Below are 22,436 nucleotides of genomic sequence, written 5' to 3'. Positions count from 1 at the left end.
TGGTCAAAGCGCTCCACATCTCAGTATATGAAGATCTGAATACAGGACACCCACACGCTTGCACCATAAATAACTTTATTTATATAAACGTGGTTAAGATTTTCAAACTTTTCATTCAAAGTCTTTTCAGAACACGAAACCTTCAAACTTCTCCCCTAAGTTCAATTATCGCTCCTCTCTCTCTCAACTCCAGCCCTCACTCTCTCCGAGAGGCTCAACGGATCCACCCCACGCTGTTTTCACCTCCTGGGGTGCAGTCATTCACAGAGGAAGAGGGAGATTGAGCTGATAGTGGGTAAACCCAATTTCGCAATTAAAAACAAATCAAACAACTGCTCAGTGGAGACATCACTGTCTTACACAGATTAAACCCAAAACTTTAATATCTTAATGGTTGAGAGAACAACAAAAAGAAAACGCTGTAGTAACTTGTTTTACACTAACGTGCAACAATAACGATCCAAAAGCATTTGGCCGAAGTGTGTCTGGAATTTCAGAAGTTGGATGATGTAACAGAAAATTAAATGTCATATATATCCAGTCTGAGGCTGAGGGTGCAGCAGAACGAGTGGGAGCCAAAACTCCCAAGGGGACACTGACAATGTCTGAACCCACACACACCATTTGTACTGATCTGCTGACACTGGTCATTATCTGGAATGATCTTGCCATTATCTCTCTGCCTATAAATCCTGCGCCTGTGCGCTTCCCTCCACTTCACCTGACAAAGGGGCAGCGCTCTGAAAGCTTGTGATTTCAAATAAACCCATTGGACTGCAACCTGGCATCGTGTGACCTCTGACTTGGTTAAAATATAAAGAAAGACCTCACCACCTGGAATACACAGCACTGTCCGAACATAGCTCTTTCGAAAGGATTTAACGGCCTTCGAGGAAGGAAACTTCATCAGAATCTCACTTTGATTGGGTTCTGAAGGAGAGATGGCCTGACGTGGATTCTTTGGAACGGTGCAAGTTAAAGCTGACTTGATTGAGGTTTTTAGGACTTTGAAAGGAACCAACAGAGGGGATAAATACACTTCCAGCTGAAGAGGGAGGTTAGGAAAACAGGACATTACCTTAGACTCAGAGCAGTTGGTGTGTTACGGGATCGGAGAAATTCTGAGATCCTGAATATTTGTTTGTATTTATTGGGTGTGATCCTTACTGCGGATGACCCTCTGTGTGAGAAACAAGAAACTAAAAGTCCAAGTGAAAGCAACTCTTCTGACAAATGTTGTGACCATGCTCTGTCAGCTCAGAGCTCCAGCCAATCACTGATCAGCTCAGAGCTCCAGCCAATCACTGATCAGCTCAGAGCATCATGGGACACAGTAGCTTGGCTACTGCTTGTCCTGTATCCTACAACTTACTGCATCGCCAGGGCAAAATATCTGCTGGAACTTAGCTTTGTTGCTATGCTAGAGAAGGAGACGTGAGATGCAGAGGCATCAGCTTTGAAGGAATGACTGAACTCTCCAACCTCCAGGGGGGCTTTCTGGATGGATGGATGGTTTAATCGAGTCTGCATGGCCTTCCACAGCCCAGACTCGACACAGCACTGTTCATCGCTGTTAACATCTCCGTTGCTGAGCCCATAAGGGCCCCCTGTCCTACAAGCTTTCTAACGGTTCATTCGGCACAGTGAGACTTTGCAAATCCAAAAGGGAGGCACAACCAGAATTTAAACATCATAAACGGGTGGCACAGTCCTGTCTGTGAGCCAGGTCCTTGCAGGTTTCAATCATTTTTATCAGGATGAGCGTGTCACCTCTGTCTTCACTTCAATTGCTCAGTCAGTTTACTGCTTCCTGGGTCAGAAACCCATCCGCGTCTGAAAAGGCAGCTGTCAGTGTTACTCTTTGCACAACGGGAAAAGGGATGGGGGTCCCGGGACAGGCTCATTCCCACATCTACCGCCTATACCAGTGGGTAGTGTGGCTCAGTTACCTGAGGGTGGCACCGGGACAGAACTGGCAAGTCAACCCAGTGAGGAGTGGGAGAGTTTAATTTAGCCAGCGAGATACCCCATTCCAGATGAGAATGTCTGACCAGGAAGTGGAAGCAGATTCCAGCAGGAGCTCTGAAAGGAAATTGTAAAGATCAAATGGCAGGTTGAGTCGGGGAGAGTGACCGTATGGATCAGGCACAGTGACCTGAATGGCCTCCCGCTGACCAGGTCAACTCCACAACCAGTAACACCAATCCACTGACCATGGTCAAACTAGTCAGATCAGGCTCCTGACTGGTATAACTAGTAACACCAGGCCCCAGACCGCAGAGTAACTAGTCACATTAGGCCACTGACTGCAGTGTAACTAGTAACACCAGGGCCCTGACCGCAGTGTAACTAGTAACAACAGGCCACTGACTGCAGCTTAACTAGTAACACCAGGCCCCTGACCGCAGCGTAACTAGTAACACCAGGCCCCTGAGCATAGTGTAACTAGTAACACCAGGCTCCCGACCATGATATAACTATTAACGCCAGGCTCCTGACCATAGTGTAACTAGCAATACCAGGCCCCTGATCGCAGTGTAACTAGTAACACCAGGCCCCTGACCATAGTGTAACTAGTAACACCAGGCTCCCGACCATGATATAACTATTAACGCCAGGCTCCTGACCATAGTGTAACTAGTAACACCAGGCTCCTGACCATGATATAACTAGTAACTCCAGGTCCCTGACCGCAGTGTAACTAGTAACACCAGGCTCCTGACCATGATATAACTAGTAACTCCAGGTCCCTGACCGCAGTGTAACTAGTAACACCAGGCTCCTGACCATGATATAACTAGTAACTCCAGGTCCCTGACCGCAGTGTAACTAGTAACACCAGGCTCCTGACCATGATATAACTAGTAACTCCAGGCCCCTGACCATAGTGTAACTAGTAACACCAGGCTCCTGACCATGATATAACTAGTAACTCCAGGTCCCTGACCATAGTGTAACTAGTAACACCAGGCTCCTGACCATGATATAACTAGTAACTCCAGGTCCCTGACCATAGTGTAACTAGTAACACCAGGCTCCTGACCATGATATAACTAGTAACTCCAGGTCCCTGACCATAGTGTAACTAGTAACACCAGGCTCCTGACCATGATATAACTAGTAACTCCAGGTCCCTGACCGCAGTGTAACTAGTAACACCAGGCTCCTGACCATGATATAACTAGTAACTCCAGGCCCCTGACCATAGTGTAACTAGTAACACCAGGCTCCTGACCATGATATAACTAGTAACTCCAGGTCCCTGACCGCAGTGTAACTAGTAACACCAGGCTCCTGACCATGATATAACTAGTAACTCCAGGCCCCTGACCATAGTGTAACTAGTAACACCAGGCTCCTGACCATGATATAACTAATAACGCCAGGCTCCTGACCGTGGTGTAACTAGTAACACCAGGCTCCTGACCGCAGTGTAACTAGTAACACCAGGCTCCCGACCATGATATAACTAATAACGCCAGGCTCCTGACCGCAGTGTAACTAGTAACACCAGGCTCCTGACCGCAGTGTAACTAGTAACACCAGGCTCCCGACCATGATATAACTAATAACGCCAGGCTCCTGACCGCAGTGTAACTAGTAACATCAGGCTCCTGACCGCAGTGTAACTAGTAACACCAGGCTCCCGACCATGATATAACTAGTAACTCCAGGCCCCTGACCATAGTGTAACTAGTAACACCAGGCTCCTGACCATGATATAACTAATAACGCCAGGCTCCTGACCGCAGTGTAACTAGTAACACCAGGCTCCTGACCGCAGTGTAACTAGTAACACCAGGCTCCTGACCGCAGTGTAACTAGTAACACCAGGCTCCTGAATTCAGTGTAACCCCCTGGAAAGGGCTGTGTTGTAAGGTGGACCCAGTCACTGAGCCTGCGTCAACGTCCCCTGACTCCAAAACACACCGAGATGATAGAAATGTTGCCCGTTTGCTGGTTGTTCCTTTTCCTTACTAACCGTGCTGCTTTGTGGTCGATGGTTAACGTGTGTAGGCCTGTCCTCGGACATATCTCCACTGGGCCTCCGAGAGTTGGATCAGGGCCTGTGCTGCTACCTCCAGCTCGCTCTCTGCTTCAACCTGAAAGAGAGCAAACAGGGTGTCTCACTGCTTCCTCCCAATGGTCACTGCTCCAACCCCTGTCACTGACAGGCAGGTAGCTCCTTACCTCTGTGTCCCAATCTACCAGACCTCGAGTTTACAAACCAGCCCCCACCCCTCCCTCCACAGTCTCATTCTCCAATGTCTAAGGTGAGAGAAGAGAGATTTTAAAAAGACATGGTGGGGGGGGGGGGCAATTCTTTTATGCAAAGAGGGTGGTTCGTGTGTGGAGTGAACTTGCTGAGGGTGTGGTGCACGTGAGTACAGTTATGGCACTTGCACAAGAAAGGTTTCGAGGGATATGGGCCAGGGGCAGGCAGGTGGGAGTAGTTTACTTTGGGATAATGGACTGGTTGGAGTGAAGGGTCTGTTTCCGTGCTCTCTGATGCAATAAAGCACACCCTTACTCAAGGGTTTCCTCAGAAACACAAGTAGGGCATCTGGAACGGGAATGTGATATAAAAAAACGTTGCGCTTAAAGGTGGAAATCTTGGCAGTGACACCTGTGTTAGTGGTTATTGTATCACAACAACTTGTCTTAACATAGCACCTTGAACACAGTGGCATCTAACCTGTGAGCACTCCGTTAGATGTCACATCTCTGGCAATGATGGGGTTGGTGGTGAACAAAAGCTGGGGGTTAGCTCTGCTTTGCTGCCTGGCTTCGACTAGAGCGCAGTTTATCAAAAGGACAGCGAACTCTGACAGTCCTTCCCAGGAAAAGAGCTTCACTCCGTCACCAGTGTGCAATATCGGAGCCAGTGGGTGTGTGCAGATCCAGAGCCCACACAGACCCTCAGCGCAGGTCACCTTGGCTTGTTCAGTGTGAAAGGGAAGGGAGAGAGGGAAGGGAGAGGTTTAGTTTCACTCGGTGACTGACCTGATTGTATTCCGGGCTGCAATTTTCTTCCGCCTTGACTTTCAGATGTGCCAACCTACAAATGCAACAGCGAAATGAAACATGACCGCTTTTCGTAAATGCAATCCATTGCTCTTTATAAAATGGCGTCATGGTCAGCACAGCGCGTCACAATTAAACTCGTCCCATTGTCCGCAATTACTCCCTATCCCTCCATACCGATCCCATCCATGTACCTGTCCAAATGTTTCTGAAATGGTGACATTTTACCTCCCTTTGCTAACAGCTGTCACCGCTGAGTGTATCTGCAATGGAGGCTCGAAATCTCAAAACATTGGAGGCTGTCTGAGATCAAAATCTGACAGCCCCGGCCTTTGGAACATAGCGCCCACTGTTTTCATGACAGGGATGGTTCCCAGATGTAGCTGTCTTCCTAAAACAGCTGCCTGCTACAGTCAGCATTGACTTTCAGTACCCAGGAATGGGGACACGGAGAGGTACCAATTGATCTGGCCAGAGCAGGTCTGAACTTGGCAGAGATGAAAGACGCCCTGGTAGGGGCCTAGGCCCAGGACACTACTGGAAGGGGGAGGGAGGGGTGAAGGTTCTCTTTGTGGGAGGTCAGTCGTCCTTTGAGATTGTCAAAAATAGACACGTGTGTAGCAAGTGAACAAACGTGTTTGAACGATCAAGCTGTTTGGAACAAGAGAGCTGTTAGAAGTAGAAAAAAGGAACTATCAGAAGGGACTGTCGAAAGCAGACTCCATCTGCCAAGGTAAGTTAAATACCTGCTGTTTACAAACACCTGCAGCGCATTTCACACTATTGACCCAAGTCTGAGGGTTAGCACTCCAGCACTAGCGTATGACTGATGCCAATACCTTCCATTAACTCAGTGGGATGCCTGCCATTTCACAGTTTCATTGGCTTGGTTGTTATAACCTGGTTAAGGTGAATTATGAGTTCCAACCCTTGATTTTACAGACAATTTGAGGTTAAACGTAGTGAATGGGCTTTTATAGATGAGGTGGTTTGTTTTATTACAGAGAATTTATCAACAGACACAACTTTTATTTTATCAATCCTCAGCCTGGGTCCCAGATATCGATCGATGGGGAACAGTGACTGCTGGCACAGTGGGTGGAAGATCAGAAGATGGTAACCAGGAAGGCCTGGCACTAAGCTGGTATTTGTCTCAAGACGAACTCGTGCAGCATTGGGTATGGGTGTAGGGTAGAGGGGCCCAGGTTGTCATGGACAGTAGAGAGAGCCATGATGGGTAATTACATGGGTCTAGATTGTCATGGAGGGTATGAGTGGCCATGGTAGGGGGCGCTTACACAGGTATAAGGACATGTAGAGGGTATGAGTGGCTATGGGGGTAATTACAGGGGAATAGGTCCATGTAGGGGGGGGTATGAGTGACCATGGGGGTAATTACAGGGGTATAGGGACATGTAGAGGGGTATAGGTGACCATGGGGGTAATTACAGGCATATATGGATATGTATAGGGGTATGAGGGTAATTACAGGGGTATAAGGGACATGTAGAGGGTATGGGTGACCATGGAGGTAATTACAGGGGTATAGGGACATGTATAGGGGTATGAGTGGCTATGGGGTAATTACAGGGGTATAGGGACACATATAGGGGTATGAGTGGCTATGGGGGTAATTACAGGGGAATAGGGACACCTGGAGGGTATGAGTGACCATGGGGGTAATTACAGGGTATAGGGACATGTAGAGGGGTATAATGACATGTAGAGGGTATGGGTGGCTATGGGGGTAATTACAGGGGAATAGGGACACGTAGAGGGTATGAGTGACCATGGGGGTAATTACAGGGGTATAGGGACATATAGAGGGTATGTTAGCCCTTGGGGGTAATTACAGGGGTATAGGGACATGTAGAGGGTATGAGTGACCATGGGGGTAATTACAGGGGTATAGGGACATATAGAGGGTATGAGAGCCCATGGGAGTAATTACAGAGGTATAGGGACATGTAGAGGGTATGTTAGCCCTTGGGGGTAATTACAGGGGTATAGGGACATGTAGAGGGTATGATAGCTCTTGGCGGTAATTTCAGGGATATAGGGACATGTATAGGGGTATGAGTGCTTATGGGGGTAATAACAGGGGTATCGGGACATGTAGAGGGTATGTTAGCCCTTGGGGGTAATTACAGAGATATAGGGACATGTAGAGGGTATGATAGCTCTTGGCGGTAATTTCAGGGATATAGGGACATGTATAGGGGTATGAGTGCCTATGGGGGTAATAACAGGGGTATAGGGACATGTAGAGGGTATGATAGCTCTTGGCGGTAATTTCAGGGATATAGGGACATGTATAGGGGTATGAGTGCCTATGGGGGTAATAACAGAGGTATAGGGACACGTAGAGGGTATGAGTGACCATGGAGGTAATTACAGGGGTATAGGAACATGTAGAGGAGTATAATGACATGTAGAGGGTATGGGTGGCTATGGGGGTAATTACAGGGATATAGGGACATGTAGAGGGGTATAATGACATGTATAGGGTATGGGTGGCTATGGGGGTAATTACAGGGATATAGGGACATGTAGAGGGTATGATAGCTCTTGGCGGTAATTTCAGGGATATAGGGACATGTAGAGGGTAGGGGTGACCATGGGGGTAATTACAGGGGTATACGGACATGTAGAAGGCATGAGTGACCATGGGGGTAATTATTGAGGTATTGAGACATGCAGAGGGTATGAGTGACCATGGGGGTAATTACTGAGGTATTGAGACATGTAGAGGGTATGAGTGACCATGGGGGTAATTACTGAGGTATTGAGACATGTAGAGGGTATGAGTGGCCATGGGGGTAATTACTGAGGTATTGAGACATGTAGAGGGTATGAGTGGCCATGGGGGTAATTACTGGGGTATACGGACATGTAGAATGTATGAGTGACCATGGGGGTAATTACTGAGGTGTTGAGACATGTAGAGAGTATGAGTGGCCATGGGGGTAATTACTGAGGTATTGAGACATGTAGAGGGTATGAGTGGCCATGGGGGTAATTACTGGGGTATACGGACATGTAGAAGGTATGAGTGACCATGGGGGTAATTACTGAGGTATTGAGACATGTAGAGGGTATGAGCGGCCATGGGGGTAATTACTGAGGTATTGAGACATGTAGAGGGTATGAGCGGCCATGGGGGTAATTACTGGGGTATACGGACATGTAGAGGGTATGAGTGGCCATGGGAGTGGGTGATAGACATGGATGGGGCATGAAGGGTCGAAGCCCTTTTATATTTTACTGTTTCTTTTAAAATTTTGATGAAGTGCTGGAGGCAAGTCTCTCCATGCCCTGCCCACCCACCGTGGGTCACCCTTGGTCGGGCTAGGCCCGTGGATCTGGGAACTGCACCGGCTGTGCGTACATGACCCCAAGCAGGCAGTGAGCCTCTGAGCCCTGTGACTGCATCTCCAGCGCCCGGAAAGGTCTCACTGTTTAAGCAAGGGTGCCATGGGGCATACCCCACTGAGTGGTGACCAATATTCATCTGTCAACACACTGAACCTGCGTTGTGGTAACCATAGCAATGCAGTGTCCAAAATGGCCGCCCCCTTTCCTGCTGCACCACAGTGACTACACCAAAAATATTTTACTGGCTGAAAAGCACTTTAGGGTGGTTATAAAGGCGCGACATAAACGCAGACTTTCCTTTCACAGATTCTTTGCCCTTTGTTCTGTTTCAACATGAGGATCTTGAAATTTGCTGTGAAAGAGCTGCCCCCGTAACACCCCACGACCAAGGGAAAAGAAGTCAGCCATTGTAGCTGCTCTATCATTGAACTGGCAGCTATCAATTCCTGTCTTGAACCTGGGGTCAGAGATTTCCAAAGATTCACTATCTTCCGAGTGAAAACATTTCTCCTCAACTTAGTTATAAATGGCCTACCCCTTATTCTTGAGAATGTGTCACTTGGTTTAGATTCAGGAGGCGGGGCGGATTGTCCTATCGACATCCATCCCGTCAGAATTCTCACTGTTTCAAACTGTGGCGTATACAGACCCAGGTTCCTCCATCTCTTCACGTAAAACAATCATGCCGACCCAGCGATTAATCTGGTGTACCTCTGCTGCATTCCCTCTGTAGTTATAGAGATGTACAGCATGGAAACAGAGCCTTCGATCCAACCCGTCCATGCCAACCAGATATCCCAACCCAATCTAGTCCCACCTGCCAGCACCCAGCCCATATCCCTCCAAACCCTTCCTATTCATATACCCATCCAAATGCCTCATAAATGTTGCAATTGTACCAGCCTCCACCACATCCTCTGGCAGCTCATTCCATACACGTACCACCCTCTGCGTGAAAAAGTTGCCTCTTAGGTCTCTCTTATATCCTTCCCCTCTCACCCTAAACCTATGCCCTCTAGTTCTGGACTCCCCAACCATGCCCCTCATAATTTTATAAACCACTATAAGGTCACCCCTCAGCCTCTGACGCTCCAGGGAAAACAGCCCCAGCCTGTTCAGCCTATCCCTATAGCTCAAATCCTCCAACCCTGGCAACATCCTTGTAAATCTTTTCTGAACCGTTTCAAGTTTCACAACATCTTTCTGAAAGGAAGACCAGAATTGCACACAATATTCCAACGGTGGCCTAACCAATGTCCTGTACAGCCGCAACATGACCTCCGAACTCCTGTACTCAATACTCTGACCAATAAAGGAAAGCATACCACACGCCTTCTTCACTATCCTATCTACCTGCGACTCCACTTTCAAGGAGCTATGAACCTGCACTCCAAGGTCTCTTTGTTCAGCAACACTCCCTAGGACCTTACCATTAAGTGTATAAGTCCTGCTAAGATTTGCTTCCCCAAAATGCAGCACCTCGCATTTATCTGAATTAAACTCCATCTGCCACTTCGCAGCCCATTGGCCCATCTGGTCCAGATCCCGTTGTAATCCTGGGAAATGTTTTCTGTACCCTCTCCAGGTTAATAATATCCTTCCTCTAACAGGGCGACCAGAACTGGACACCCCACCCCTGAACAGGCCTCACCAACTTCCGGTCCAATCTCTGTCAAAGGACAGAGCAATAAAAGCAAGTGTGCAAAATGCCTTCATAACCACACCATCTGCATGTGACCATAAACTGCAAAGAATTATGTACATGCACCCCTCTCTGTTCTACAATAAGCCTTTATTGCCTTTCCTGAATTGTCTTTGGGAAGGTGGTGAGCCACAGGAACACTTAAGGTACAACAGGCACTTTCAACCTGAAGAGGGGCTCTGGATTCATTTTGTTTGTATGTGAAATCCAAGGCAGAGTATCCTCACGGATAGTGCTTGTTCGGTGAGGATATGGAGATGAATGTGAAAGAAACAAAAGTGTTTTGCAGCCATCAGTGAACATCCCCATTGTCTGATGGAGGGAAGGTCATTGATGAAGCAGCTGAAGCTGGTTGGGCCGAGGACACTACCCTGAGGAACTCCTGCAGAGATGTCCTGGAGCTGAGGTGACTGACCCTCCAACAACCAAAGCCATCGTAATAACTCCTAAAACCACCCCAGACCAAACAACAATTTGGAAAGGAAGCAGTGACCCCAAATGGAAGCCTAGGAAGGGGAAACCCTGATAGCACACAGAAGGTCAAGCAGCCTCTGTGGAGGAAGAGACAGATAATTCTTCAAGTCACTGACATTCCTTCAGAGTTCTCACATTCAGGCTAATGGTCATTGACCCAAACTGCCCTGGTATTGACAGAGCTGGCTGTCTGAGCGAGAGGAGAATCTTCGACTCTGGGTAAGGAGGACCTCGAGCCAAAGTTAGCCACAGGGTCTCATTAACATTTTCTTTCTGTCAGATGGAAGTCTTCAAGATAGAGAGTTCACAGAATCTTAGAGCCGTTCTAGTGTAGGAGGCCACTTGGCCCATCCTATGGCTCTCCAAATCGGCAATTCACTCAGTTGCATTCTCCCTGTGACCCTCGCACTTTCTTCCTTCTCAGATCCTTGTCTAATTCCTTGTGAAGGTTTCAACTGAAGCTGCCCCCAGCGCGCCCTCAGGCAGAGCGATCCAGACCCTAACCACCTCGCTGTGTGAAAATAAATTTCCCCTTTGTCGTATACGCTGACAACTTCGAAGCCGGGGTCGGTGCCCCGGGGGTCAAAGTGCAAATGATGATTTAAGTGACAAATCAAATATTGGCCAAGGAAAACACTGGGTCATTCCTTTGCCTCAACCCTGGTTTGTAGACTTGGGAAAATGGTTTGGAAGAAATCAGATATGAGCCAGACCTTTAAGAGGTAAATGTTTGAGATGGAGGTATGCAGGAAAATGTGAAACGACATTAAAGCCCTAATCTAGGTTTAATCTCGACATATGGACTATTCCTGCTTCCACATGGAGCAATAAAACAGGTGCTGAGAAGACTTGGTGAGATGTGTTTTTGTGAGGGGGCAGTGACGTATGTGTGAATGTTTACTGTGTAAATCTCTGTATATTACTAAATATTCACCACTTAGATGTACTTGTGAATACTTAATGTGGAAATTTGTTCCCGTCAGTGATTTTTCTCTCTTGTAGGATGTATTTATGAATATTCACACGACAAATGCCCTGCAGTTGGCCTACTCATGTCATGTTTAACGCTTTCCCTCCTTCATCTCACTTTTTAACCACGCCTTGATCCAAGATTTTATCATTAGAGGCAACGTTCTCTCCACATCTATACTGTCAAGAACCTTCAGGATCGTAGATGTTTCAATCAATTTTCCAAACGCCAGCCTATCTTGTCCAACCTTCTTTCCAAAGACAGTGCCCCCATTCCAGGTTTTTGTGTGGTTAAACCTCGCTAAACTGCCTCTCGTTGAACCATCACTAACTCTGTTCTGCTCCTCAACAAGACCCGGTTATAGAAATATAAATGTTTGACAGAAATCCCAAGTGTATGCAAGAGGAATAGTGGATTTTTGTTGTTAGTAGATGGGTAGAAAGTGCAATGGGATGCCTGTCAGAGACAATTAGTGTAGATGTTAGCATAAAATTATAAAGGGACATTGAGAGATTAAGTGACTGGGCAAGATGGCCTTCAATGTAAGCAAGGGTGAGGTTATCTATTTTTGGACTGATATAGGAGAGAGTAGGGTACTTTCCAAATGCTGTGATGTAAAGTATAGTGGATGTCGAAAGAAACTAGAGAGTTCATGTGCATAGATCTTTAAAATGACACAAACAGGTACAGGAAGTAAATAAGAAGGCTGAAGAGTTCTGGCCCTGACATCTTGAGGACTGGAATATAAGGATGCAGAGGTGATGCTGCAGTTAGACCCCACTTGGAGCAGACCCTGGGCATCACACCTGAGGAAATTTATATTGGTCTTGGAGGGAGTATACTGCAGGTTTAGAAGAATAATACCTGGACTTCAGGGGTTAAGTTACGAGGTCAGATTATAAAAAGTAGGCATGTTTTCTCTGGAATTTAAAAGGTTAAGAGGAGATCTGATTGAAGTCTTAAAGATATTAGCAGGAAAACACAGGGTAGATAAAGACAAACTATTGGCCAGTGGTTGGAGAAAGGGAGGATCAGAGTCAAAAAGTGTGGCGCTGGAAAAGCACAGCGTCCGTGGAGCTGGAGAATTGACGTTTCGAGCATCAGCTCTTCATCAATGTTTGGAGATTCTAGAAAGAGAGGGTAGTGTCTGAGGATGAGGGCCAGACCTTTCTGGAGAGATGTTAGGAAACACTTTTCCACACAAAGGGTGGGAGACTCTTGAAACTCTCTTCCGCAAACGGCAGTGGATGCTGGATCAGATGTTAGTGTTAAATCGGAGGTAGATATATTTTTATTGGGCAATGGCATCAAGGGACATGGTCAAAGGGAGGCATATGGAGACAGGCTACAGATCAGTCATATTCTCAGACTTGAGGGGCTGAATGGCATCGTCGGTTCCTATATTCCAACAAATACACCCAGGTATCAGAGCCCAGTCAGCCAACACACTGCTGAATGCAGTGATGCGAAAATCTGGAGTATATGAAAATCAAAGTCCAGCATGTGGGTCTTTTTGTCAGAATGCGAAAAGAAGATAATTGGAGCTGGGACAGAAAGGTCATCGCTGCAACCTGTCAGGATATCTCAGAGGCTCCAACGCCTCACTGCCCAGACAGAGTGAGTATAACCCTCTCTCACTGCCCAGAGTGAGTATATCCCTCTCTCACTGCCCAGACAGAGTGAGTATATCCCTCTCTCATGGCCCAGAGTGAGTATAACCCTCTCTCACTGCCCAGACAGAGTGAGTATATCCCTCTCTCACTGCCCAGAGTGAGTATATCCCTCTCTCATGGCCCAGAGTGAGTATATCCCTCTCTCATGCCCATAGTGAGTATAACCCTCTCTCACTGCCCACAGTGAATATAACTCTCTCTCACTGCCCAGACAGAGTGAGTATAACCCTCGCTCACAGCCCAGAGTGAGTATTACCCTCGCTCACAGCCCAGAGTGACTAAAACTCTCTCTCACTGCCCAGACAGAGTGAGTATATCCCTCTCTCACTGCCCAGACAGAGTGAGTATAACCCTCTCTCACTGCCCAGACAGAGTGAGTATAACCCTCTCTCACTGCCCAGACAGAGTGAGTATAACCCTCTCTCACTGCCCAGACAGAGTGAGTATATCCCTCTCTCACTGCCCAGACAGAGTGAGTATAACCCTCTCTCACTGCCCAGACAGAGTGAGTATATCCCTCTCTCACTGCCCAGACAGAGTGAGTATAACCCTCTCTCACTGCCCAGACAGTGAGTATATCCCTCTCTCACTGCCCAGACAGTGAGTATATCCCTCTCTCACTGCCCAGGGTGAGTATAACCATATCTCACTGCCCAGACACAGTGAGCAAAACCCTCTCTCACGGCCCAGACAGAGTGAGTGTAACCCTCACTCACTGCCCAGAGTGAGCATAACCATCTCTCAGTGTCCAGACTGAGTATAACCCACTTTTACTGCCCACAGTGAGTATAACCCTCTCTAACTGCCCAGACAGTGAGTATAACCCTCTCTAACTGCCCAGACAGAGTGAGTATAACCCTCTCTAACTGCCCAGACAGAGTGAGTATAACCCTCTCTCACTGCCCAGAGTGAGTATATCCCTCTCTCACTGCCCAGACAGAGTGAGTATATCCCTCTCTCACTGCCCAGACAGAGTAAGTATAACCCTCTCTCACTGCCCAGACAAAGTGAGTACATCCCTCTCTCACTGCCCAGACAGAGTGAGTATATCCCTCTCTCACTGCCCAGACAGAGTGAGTATATCCCTCTCTCACTGCCCAGACAGAGTGAGTATATCCCTCTCTCACTGCCCAGACAGAGTGAGTATAACCCTCTCTCACTGCCCAGAGTGAGTATAACCCTCTCTCACTGCCCAGACAGAGTGAGTATATCCCTCTCTCACTGCCCAGAGTGAGTATAACCCTCTCTCACTGCCCAGAGTGAGTATAACCCTCTCTCACTGCCCAGAGTGAGTATAACCCTCTCTCACTGCCCAGAGTGAGTATATCCCTCTCTCACTGCCCAGACACAGTGAGTATAACCCTCTCTCACTGCCCAGAGTGAGTGTAACCCTCTCTCACTGCCCAGAGTGAGTACAACCCTCTCTCACTGCCCAGACAGAGTGAGTGTAACCCTCTCTCACTGCCCAGAGTGAGTATAACCCTCTCTCACTGCCCAGAGTGAGTACAACCCTCTCTCACTGCCCAGACAGAGTGAGTATAACCCTCTCTCACTGCCCAGACAGAGTGAGTATAAGAGATGAAAATGTGTTGCTGGAAAAGCGCAGCAGGTCAGGCAGCATCCAAGGAACAGGAGAATCGACGTTTCGGGCATAATCCCTTCTTCAGGCTCATGCCCGAAATGTCGATTCACCTGGTCCTTTGATGCTGCCTGACCTGCTGCACTTTTCCAGCAACATATTTTCAGCTCTGATCTCCAGCATCTGCAGTCCTCACTTTCTCCTAGAGTGAGTATAATCCTCTATCACTGCCCAGACAGAGTGACTACATCCCTCTCTCACTGCCCAGACAGATTGAGTATATCCCTCTCTCACTGCCCAGACAGATTGAGTACATCCCTCTCTCACTGCCCAGACAGAGTGAGTATATCCCTCTCTCACTGCCCAGACAGATTGAGTACATCCCTCTCTCACTGCCCAGACAGATTGAGTACATCCCTCTCTCACTGCCCAGACAGAGTGAGTATATCCCTCTCTCACTGCCCAGAGTGAGTATATCCCTCTCTCACTGCCCAGACAGAGTGAGTATATCCCTCTCTCACTGCCCAGTTAGAGTGAGTATATCCCTCTCTCACTGCCCAGACAGATTGAGTACATCCCTCTCTCACTGCCCAGACAGAGTGAGTACATCCCTCTCTCACTGCCCAGACAGAGTGAGTACATCCCTCTCTCACTGCCCAGACAGAGTGAGTATATCCCTCTCTCACTGCCCAGAGAGAGTATAACCCTCTCTCACTGCCCAGACAGAGTGAGTACATCCCTCTCTCACTGCCCAGACAGAGTGAGTACATCCCTCTCTCACTGCCCAGACAGAGTGAGTACATCCCTCTCTCACTGCCCAGACAGAGTGAGTATAACCCTCTCTCACTGTCCAGAGTGAGTATATCCCTCTCTCACTACCCAGAGAGTGAGTGTAACCCTCTCTCACTGCCCAGACAGAGTGAGTACATCCCTCTCTCACTGCCCAGACAGAGTGAGTACATCCCTCTCTCACTGCCCAGACAGAGTGAGTATAACCCTCTCTCACTGTCCAGAGTGAGTATATCCCTCTCTCACTACCCAGAGAGTGAGTGTAACCCTCTCTCACTACCCAGAGTGAGTATAACCCTCTCTCACTACCCAGAGTGAGTATAACCCTCTCTCACTACCCAGAGTGAGTGTAACCCTCTCTCACTGCCCACAGTGAGTGAGTATCACCCTCTGAGAGGAGAGGATGCCGTCTAACTCACGGTGGATGGAACCATTTTGAGTTGTTCATTCACTGACGGTGGGTGTTGTTAGCTGCACCTACATTTATTTCCTTGATGCATATTGCTGAGTCAGATGGGCTTTTTACAACAATCAACAGGGTGTCCACGTTCACCGTTTAGCTGACTTCATGTTCCCTTACTTAATGTGTCATATATAAGATTTGGATGATAACATGGGCGGAATGGTTAGTATGTTTGTGAATGACCCCAAAATTGGTGTTTATGGTGGTCAGCAAAGAAGATTCTCTCAGATTGCAGAGATCTTGATCTATTGGGTTAATGGGCTAAGGAGTGGCAGATTGAGTTGAAGTTGTATAAATGTGAGGTATTGTATATTGGTAAAGCAAACAAGGGCACGGGTTATAATGGTAGGGCTTTAGGTCGTGTTGCAGAACAGAACGACTTCAGGGTTCAGGTACATAGCTCCTTGAAAGTTCCATCACAGGTAGAAAGGGGGTTATAAGAAGGTGTTTGACACACGAGACCTGTTGGGATGTCATGCTGTGACTATACAGGTCTTTGGTGAGGCCACTTTTGGAGTACTCTGTACAGTTCTGGTCGCCCTGCTATAGGAAGGACAGTATTTAATTGGAGAGAGTTCACAAAAGATGTTCCAGGATGTGGCCTGGATTGGAGGTTTTGAGTTATGAGGAGAGACTGGATAAGCTGAGACTTTTTTCACTGGAGCATTGGAGGTTCAGGAGTGATCTTATAGAGGTTTATAAAATCATGAGGGGGCGTAGGTAAGGTGAATAGCAAAGGTCTTTTCCCTAGAGTAGAAAACCAGACGGCATAATTTTAAGGTGAGGGGGAGAAAGATTTAAAAGGTACCTGAGGGGCAGTGTTTAAACACAGGGTGGGGGGGTGGTTCCTATGTGGAATGACCTGCCAGAGGAAGCGGCAAATGCAGGAACAGTTACAACATTTAAAGACATTCAGATAGTACAGAAATAGGAAAGGTTTCGAGGGATATGGGCCAAATGGGACTAGTTTAGTTTGGGATACTTGGTCGTCATGGACAAGTTGGGCGCAAGCGTTTGTTTCCGTGCAGTATGACTCGATCTGCCACAGTGAGATATCAAACCCATGTCCCTAGAACATGACTCTGGGGTTCTCGATTGCGAACCCGGTGACATTACTGCTACATCACGACCTCTCCTGCATTTGAATTGGGGATGGAGACAGAAAGAGTCAGTGAAGGTTTCCTGACATTAGCTGCAGCCCTTTGCTGCTTGTGTATCCCGGTGATTGAGAAGGATGGTGGATGAGGTGTGAGACACCTGGATGGGTACAGTAGTCTTGTCTCGGGTTTTTCCCTTTTCAAACTGTAGCCGGAAACGTGAGGTGAGTCTTGTCAATATTGTGCGCTATTTAGACTTCCGTTTAAGAGATCACTCACAAAATCACTAGAAAGCCCTGCAGCGCACAAGATCCTTCCTTGAGCCTACACACCTTCCACAACGTATCTCGCCATGTTCAGCGTTGCTTTGTGGACTGGCATCTACAGAGACGGCTCTGGGGGTCCATTGTGATTGCTGACTGAAATCTGAAGGTAGAGGTTAGTGTGCAGCACACAGTGACTCCGTTAACAAGGAGGACAGGATAATAAATACAGACATTTCATAACACAGGACCTCAATACTGCTAAAAGCTAAATTGCTAAAGCTGAATTGGTCACCACTCTTTCTTTCCTGTGGTATAAATTAGTCGTTATTATTGGAAATAGGATACTCATCCTAATGAGGGCAAGACAGAAAAAATAATGGTCAACAAAATACCTCCCTCGATACAGAAAAAGGATAAAATAATGTGAAGGGGTAAATGGAATTTTCTTTTCAGAAATCCCTCTGAACCAGACCTGGCTCCTCATTTTCCGAACCGGAGACGCAGTCCTCAGTCCGTGTTGATAAACGGAGGTGAAATGGAGCCTGATGGATCTGTTGTAATTCCCAGGTTAGACGATATCTCGGCTGGCTTGGGCTGAGCTTTGACATGCTGCCATTAGCCTGGTCTGAGAGAATTCAACCCATCCGGGAGTGTCCCCATCTCTCTAACGCTTGACGAGCTCTCTTTTGAGGGTCAAGGAGAGGACGAGAGTTCAGCGGTTTTGGCGTCCCTAGTCTACCAGACTGCTCTGAACAACTTCTGAGAATCACAGAATCCCCTCAAGAGTGGAAGCCCGCCACTTGGTCCATACTAATGCTCTGAAGGGTATCCCAGCCAGACCCACCCCTCCCTCACCCCATCCCTCCATTCCCCGTGGCCAATTCACCCTGACCTGCACATCTTTGGACTGTGGGAGGAAACTGGAGCAGCCGGAGGAGACCCACGCAGTCACGGGGAGAATGTGCAAACTCCACACAGACAGTTGCCCGAGGCTGGGATTGAACCCTGGCGCTGTGAGGCAGCCGTGCTAACCTGCCTCTTGGCTGAGGCAAACAAGTCTGACAGTTGTCAGTGTTCTCGAGGGAGCGTGTGAAAAGGATAGATAGGTTTGAATGAGGGGGCTTGACATTTGAATATAGTGACATGAACGAATGGAAAATCACGTCCCCTCCTCAGACTAAGGCAGCTCTGGGCAATGATAACCCAGTCACCAGGGACTCTCAGTTCAACATCAACTTTCCAGTGATTCCTAAAGGCCACAGGACATAACATGAGACAGTGCACAGTGAACCGGTCAGTTTGACCGCTGAGAGGGTTGATCAGAGATTGGGTGGGATGTCTGCAATCACTCAGTAAGACTATGGGCACCATACACGTCACAGTGAGGGAGAGCTGTCCTGCACCGCGGGTTTGGGACCCTGTGCAGGAATATGACTCTTGACAGAACTGTCAGCATTGATCTGGGACTGGGTCTGGGACCGTCTTCCAATAACACTCACATCATTTACCTCGGACGGTCACATTCCCGTCACCCGTTCCAGGCCCACTCTTTTCCATGCACATCCTGGGATAGATCTCGCTCCCAAATTGTACACTGACTGTCCATCTGTTGTTCTCCAAGTCCCATTCCACTCCGGCAAAATCGATCGGCTCAGCTAATCGCTCACTCACCTCTCTCTGCCTGTATCCCCAGAGAATATATCCATCTCTCCACTTCACTCCCCCCATACTGGGACACTCTCCACCAGCTCACACTTCACTCCCCCACACTGGGACACTCTCCACTAGCTCACACTTCACTCCCCCACACTGGGATACTGTCCACCAGCTCCCACTTCACTCCCCCGACACTGGGATATTCTCCACCAGCTCACACTTCACTCCCCCGACACTGGGACACTCTCCACCAGCTCCCAGTTCACTCCCCCACACTGGGATACTCTCCACCAGCTCCCACTTCACTCCCCCCACACTGGGACACTCTCCACCAGCTCCCAGTTCACTCCCCCACACTGGGATACTCTCCACCAGCTCCCACTTCACTCCCCCCACACTGGGTTACCCACCACCAGCTCCCACTTCACTCCCCCACACTGGGACACTCTCCACCAGCTCCCACTTCACTCCCCCCACACTGGGTTACTCACCACCAGCTCCCACTTCACTCCCCCCACACTGGGACACTCTCCACCAGCTCACACTTCACTCCCCCCACACTGGGACACTCTCCACCAGCTCCCACTTCACTCCCCCCACACTGGGACACTCTCCACCAGCTCACACTTCACTCCCCCCACACTGGGTTACCCTCCACCAGCTCACACTTCACTCCCTCACACTGGGTTACCCTCCACCAGCTCACACTTCACTCCCTCACACTGGGTTACCCACCACCAGCTCACACTTCACTCCCCCCACACTGGGTTACCCTCCACCAGCTCACACTTCACTCCCTCACACTGGGTTACCCACCACCAGCTCACACTTCACTCCCCCCACACTGGGTTACCCTCCACCAGCTCACACTTCACTCCCTCACACTGGGTTACCCACCACCAGCTCACACTTCACTCCCCCACACTGGGTTACCCACCACCAGCTCACACTTCACTCCCCCACACTGGGACACTCTCCACCAGCTCACACTTCACTCCCCCACACTGGGTTACCCACCACCAGCTCACACTTCACTCCCCCACACTGGGACACTCTCCACCAGCTCACACTTCACTCCCCCACACTGGGACACTCTCCACCAGCTCACACTTCACTCCCCCACACTGGGATACTCTCCACCAGCTCCCACTTCACTCCCCCCCACTGGGTTACTCTCCACTAGCTCCCACTTCACTCCCCCCACACTGGGACACCCTCCACCAACTCCCAGTTCACTCCCCCCACACTGGGACACTCTCCACCAGCTCCCAGTTCACTCCCCCCACACTGGGACACTCTCCACCAGCTCACACTTCACTCCCCCCACACTGGGTTACCCTCCACCAGCTCCCAGTTCACTCCCCCCACACTGGGACACTCTCCACCAGCTCCCACTTCACTCCCCCACACTGGGATACTCTCCACCAGCTGCCAGTTCACTCCCCCACACTGGGATACTCTCCACCAGCTCCCAGTTCACTCCCCCACACTGGGATACTCTCCACCAGCTCCCACTTCACTCCCCAACACTGGGATACTCTCCACCAGCTCCCACTCTGGGATGTATTGGTTTTGACAGTCCATGTGGAGACCAGCAGTACAGCACACTCACCAACACCATCGCACAGCTCAGGGGCGTGCTAGGTTTGTGAGCTGGAATGTACAATGATTGGGCTGATAACCACGCTCTGTTTAACCCTTCACAGTCTGACTGTAACAGGCTATAGGAGCACACAGACGCTGTGCCTGACCCCAGCTCGCTTGTTGTTCTCTCCGGGTTCAGTATCACAGCAGTTTCCTTACAGCCCGATGGTGAGCACACATCCAAATTCCTCCACTCAGTGGACGGCCTGAGCTCGCCGACGGCGCTACATAAATGTACCTGTTTAAAAATTGGTCCATCTCACGACGGTGATTCTGCGTCTTCCATCAACTCTAAACCCTGCTGTTACGTGGAAATATCCCACGGCATTCAATAAATGGCTGGAAGACCGTGGATCCAACCAGAGAGGGGCTGCTCCTTACCTTCTGCGTCTGTCTGTCTGTCGGCCTGTCTGGTCACAGCGCACAATATCGGACCAGCCTCTCCCACACTCATCCCACCGTCAACAAGATCATATCCAGCAGGAAACGTGACCATGTCGCCATACAGGGAAGGAGCTGTGGGCCAAATACAGCATAATGTGACCAGCATTAATAACTCAAACTGGGATCGTGGACTGATATCGTCCCATCTTCCTGGGAATTTCATGCACATCAGACACTCCCCAGGTTGGATGTCAGGTTCCCTCGGCACTATCCCAGCAAGAACTACACAACAGCTTTCTTGCAATCTGGGCCCCATCCAAAGCTGTGTCGGAGCCCCACAGTGGACTGACTGCTTATCTGGCCTGGTCAGTCTGCTCTCAGCCCGGGACGGTCAATCCACTGACAATTCCTGCCCGCAGAATCGAGTTCAGGTGCCAAAGGTCAGCTTGTGTGCGATATATACACAGAGCGGCCTCTCAGTGCATCGAACCGGCCTGGAAACCCACTCGGAGGAAATTGATGCTTTCGCCAGGAACGAGAGCAGCAAACAGACCTTTCTAACAGGCGAAAATGACAACAATGTTTTAGTGCTATTCCCTGGAGATCAGGGCCTGAGGGAGTGGAATCGGGATACAGTTAGTAAGATACGTCCCCCATGGTGCATCACTTCTGTTCCTGTAGGGGACTGGGGTGTCACTGGTATCTGCTGCCCATACCTTGCGACTCGACCCAAGTGACTTGATGGTCCATGCCAATGGGGCAGTTAGGAATCAACCACATTGCCGTGGGTCTGGAGTCACATGTGGACCAGACCAGGTAAGGACAGCAGTTTCCATCCCCAAAGGGCATGAGTGAGTCAAACAGCTCCCTACAATTAGCAGGCTGCTTTTATTGGTCAGTACTTTAAGTGTAAGAGTTGGGAGGTCATGTTGCGGCTGTACATGACATTGGTTAGGCCGCTTTTGGAATACTGCATTCAATTCTGGTCTCACTGCTACAGGAAAGACATGCAACTTGAAAGGGTTCAGAAAAGATTTACAAGGATGTTGCCAGGGTTGGAGGATCTCAGCTTTAAGGAGAGGCTGAGCAGGCTGGGAGGAGGGTCGGAGGCTGAGAGGTGACCTTATAGAGGTTTACAACATCATGAGGGGCATGGACAGGATAAATAAACAAGGTCTATTCCCCGGGATGGGGTGTCCAGAACGAGAGGGCATAGACTTAAGGCAAGAAGGGAAAAATTTAAAAGGGATCTAAGGGGCAATTTTTTTCACACAGAGGGTGGTGCGTGTACGGAATGAGCTGCCAGAGGAAGTGGTGGAGGCTGGTACAAATACAAGGC

The 22,436-nt window shown here is 48.9% G+C and overlaps 1 protein-coding gene across 5 annotated transcripts in view; it reads right to left on the bottom strand.

Moving 5' to 3' along the window:
• Positions 1-64: 64 nt before the first annotated feature.
• The window catches only part of LOC122562859 (uncharacterized), a 78,369-nt gene continuing 55,997 nt past the window's right edge, over positions 65-22,436 (bottom strand). For 3 of the 5 annotated variants that reach the window (XM_088000334.1, XM_088000329.1, XM_088000333.1), the window contains 4 exons: positions 21,095-21,229; positions 17,480-17,573; positions 5,005-5,059; positions 3,606-4,103 (listed from right to left, as the gene is read on the bottom strand). In XM_088000334.1, coding sequence (XP_087856460.1) covers positions 4,005-4,103; positions 5,005-5,059; positions 17,480-17,573; positions 21,095-21,229 — 383 coding nt within the window. In that variant the 3' untranslated portion in view covers positions 3,606-4,004. Of the gene's footprint in view, positions 286-3,605; positions 4,104-5,004; positions 5,060-17,479; positions 17,574-21,094; positions 21,230-22,436 lie in introns of those variants that run through there. The other 2 variants (XM_088000330.1, XM_088000331.1) reach the window with 2 other exon arrangements.

The sequence above is a fragment of the Chiloscyllium plagiosum genome, unplaced genomic scaffold (genome assembly GCF_037043375.1).
Source record: "Chiloscyllium plagiosum isolate Xiang-an unplaced genomic scaffold, Cpla_swu_hap1 HiC_scaffold_24, whole genome shotgun sequence".
Lineage (NCBI taxonomy): Eukaryota > Metazoa > Chordata > Chondrichthyes > Orectolobiformes > Hemiscylliidae > Chiloscyllium > Chiloscyllium plagiosum.
This window is presented reverse-complemented; position numbering and strand designations above follow the sequence as displayed.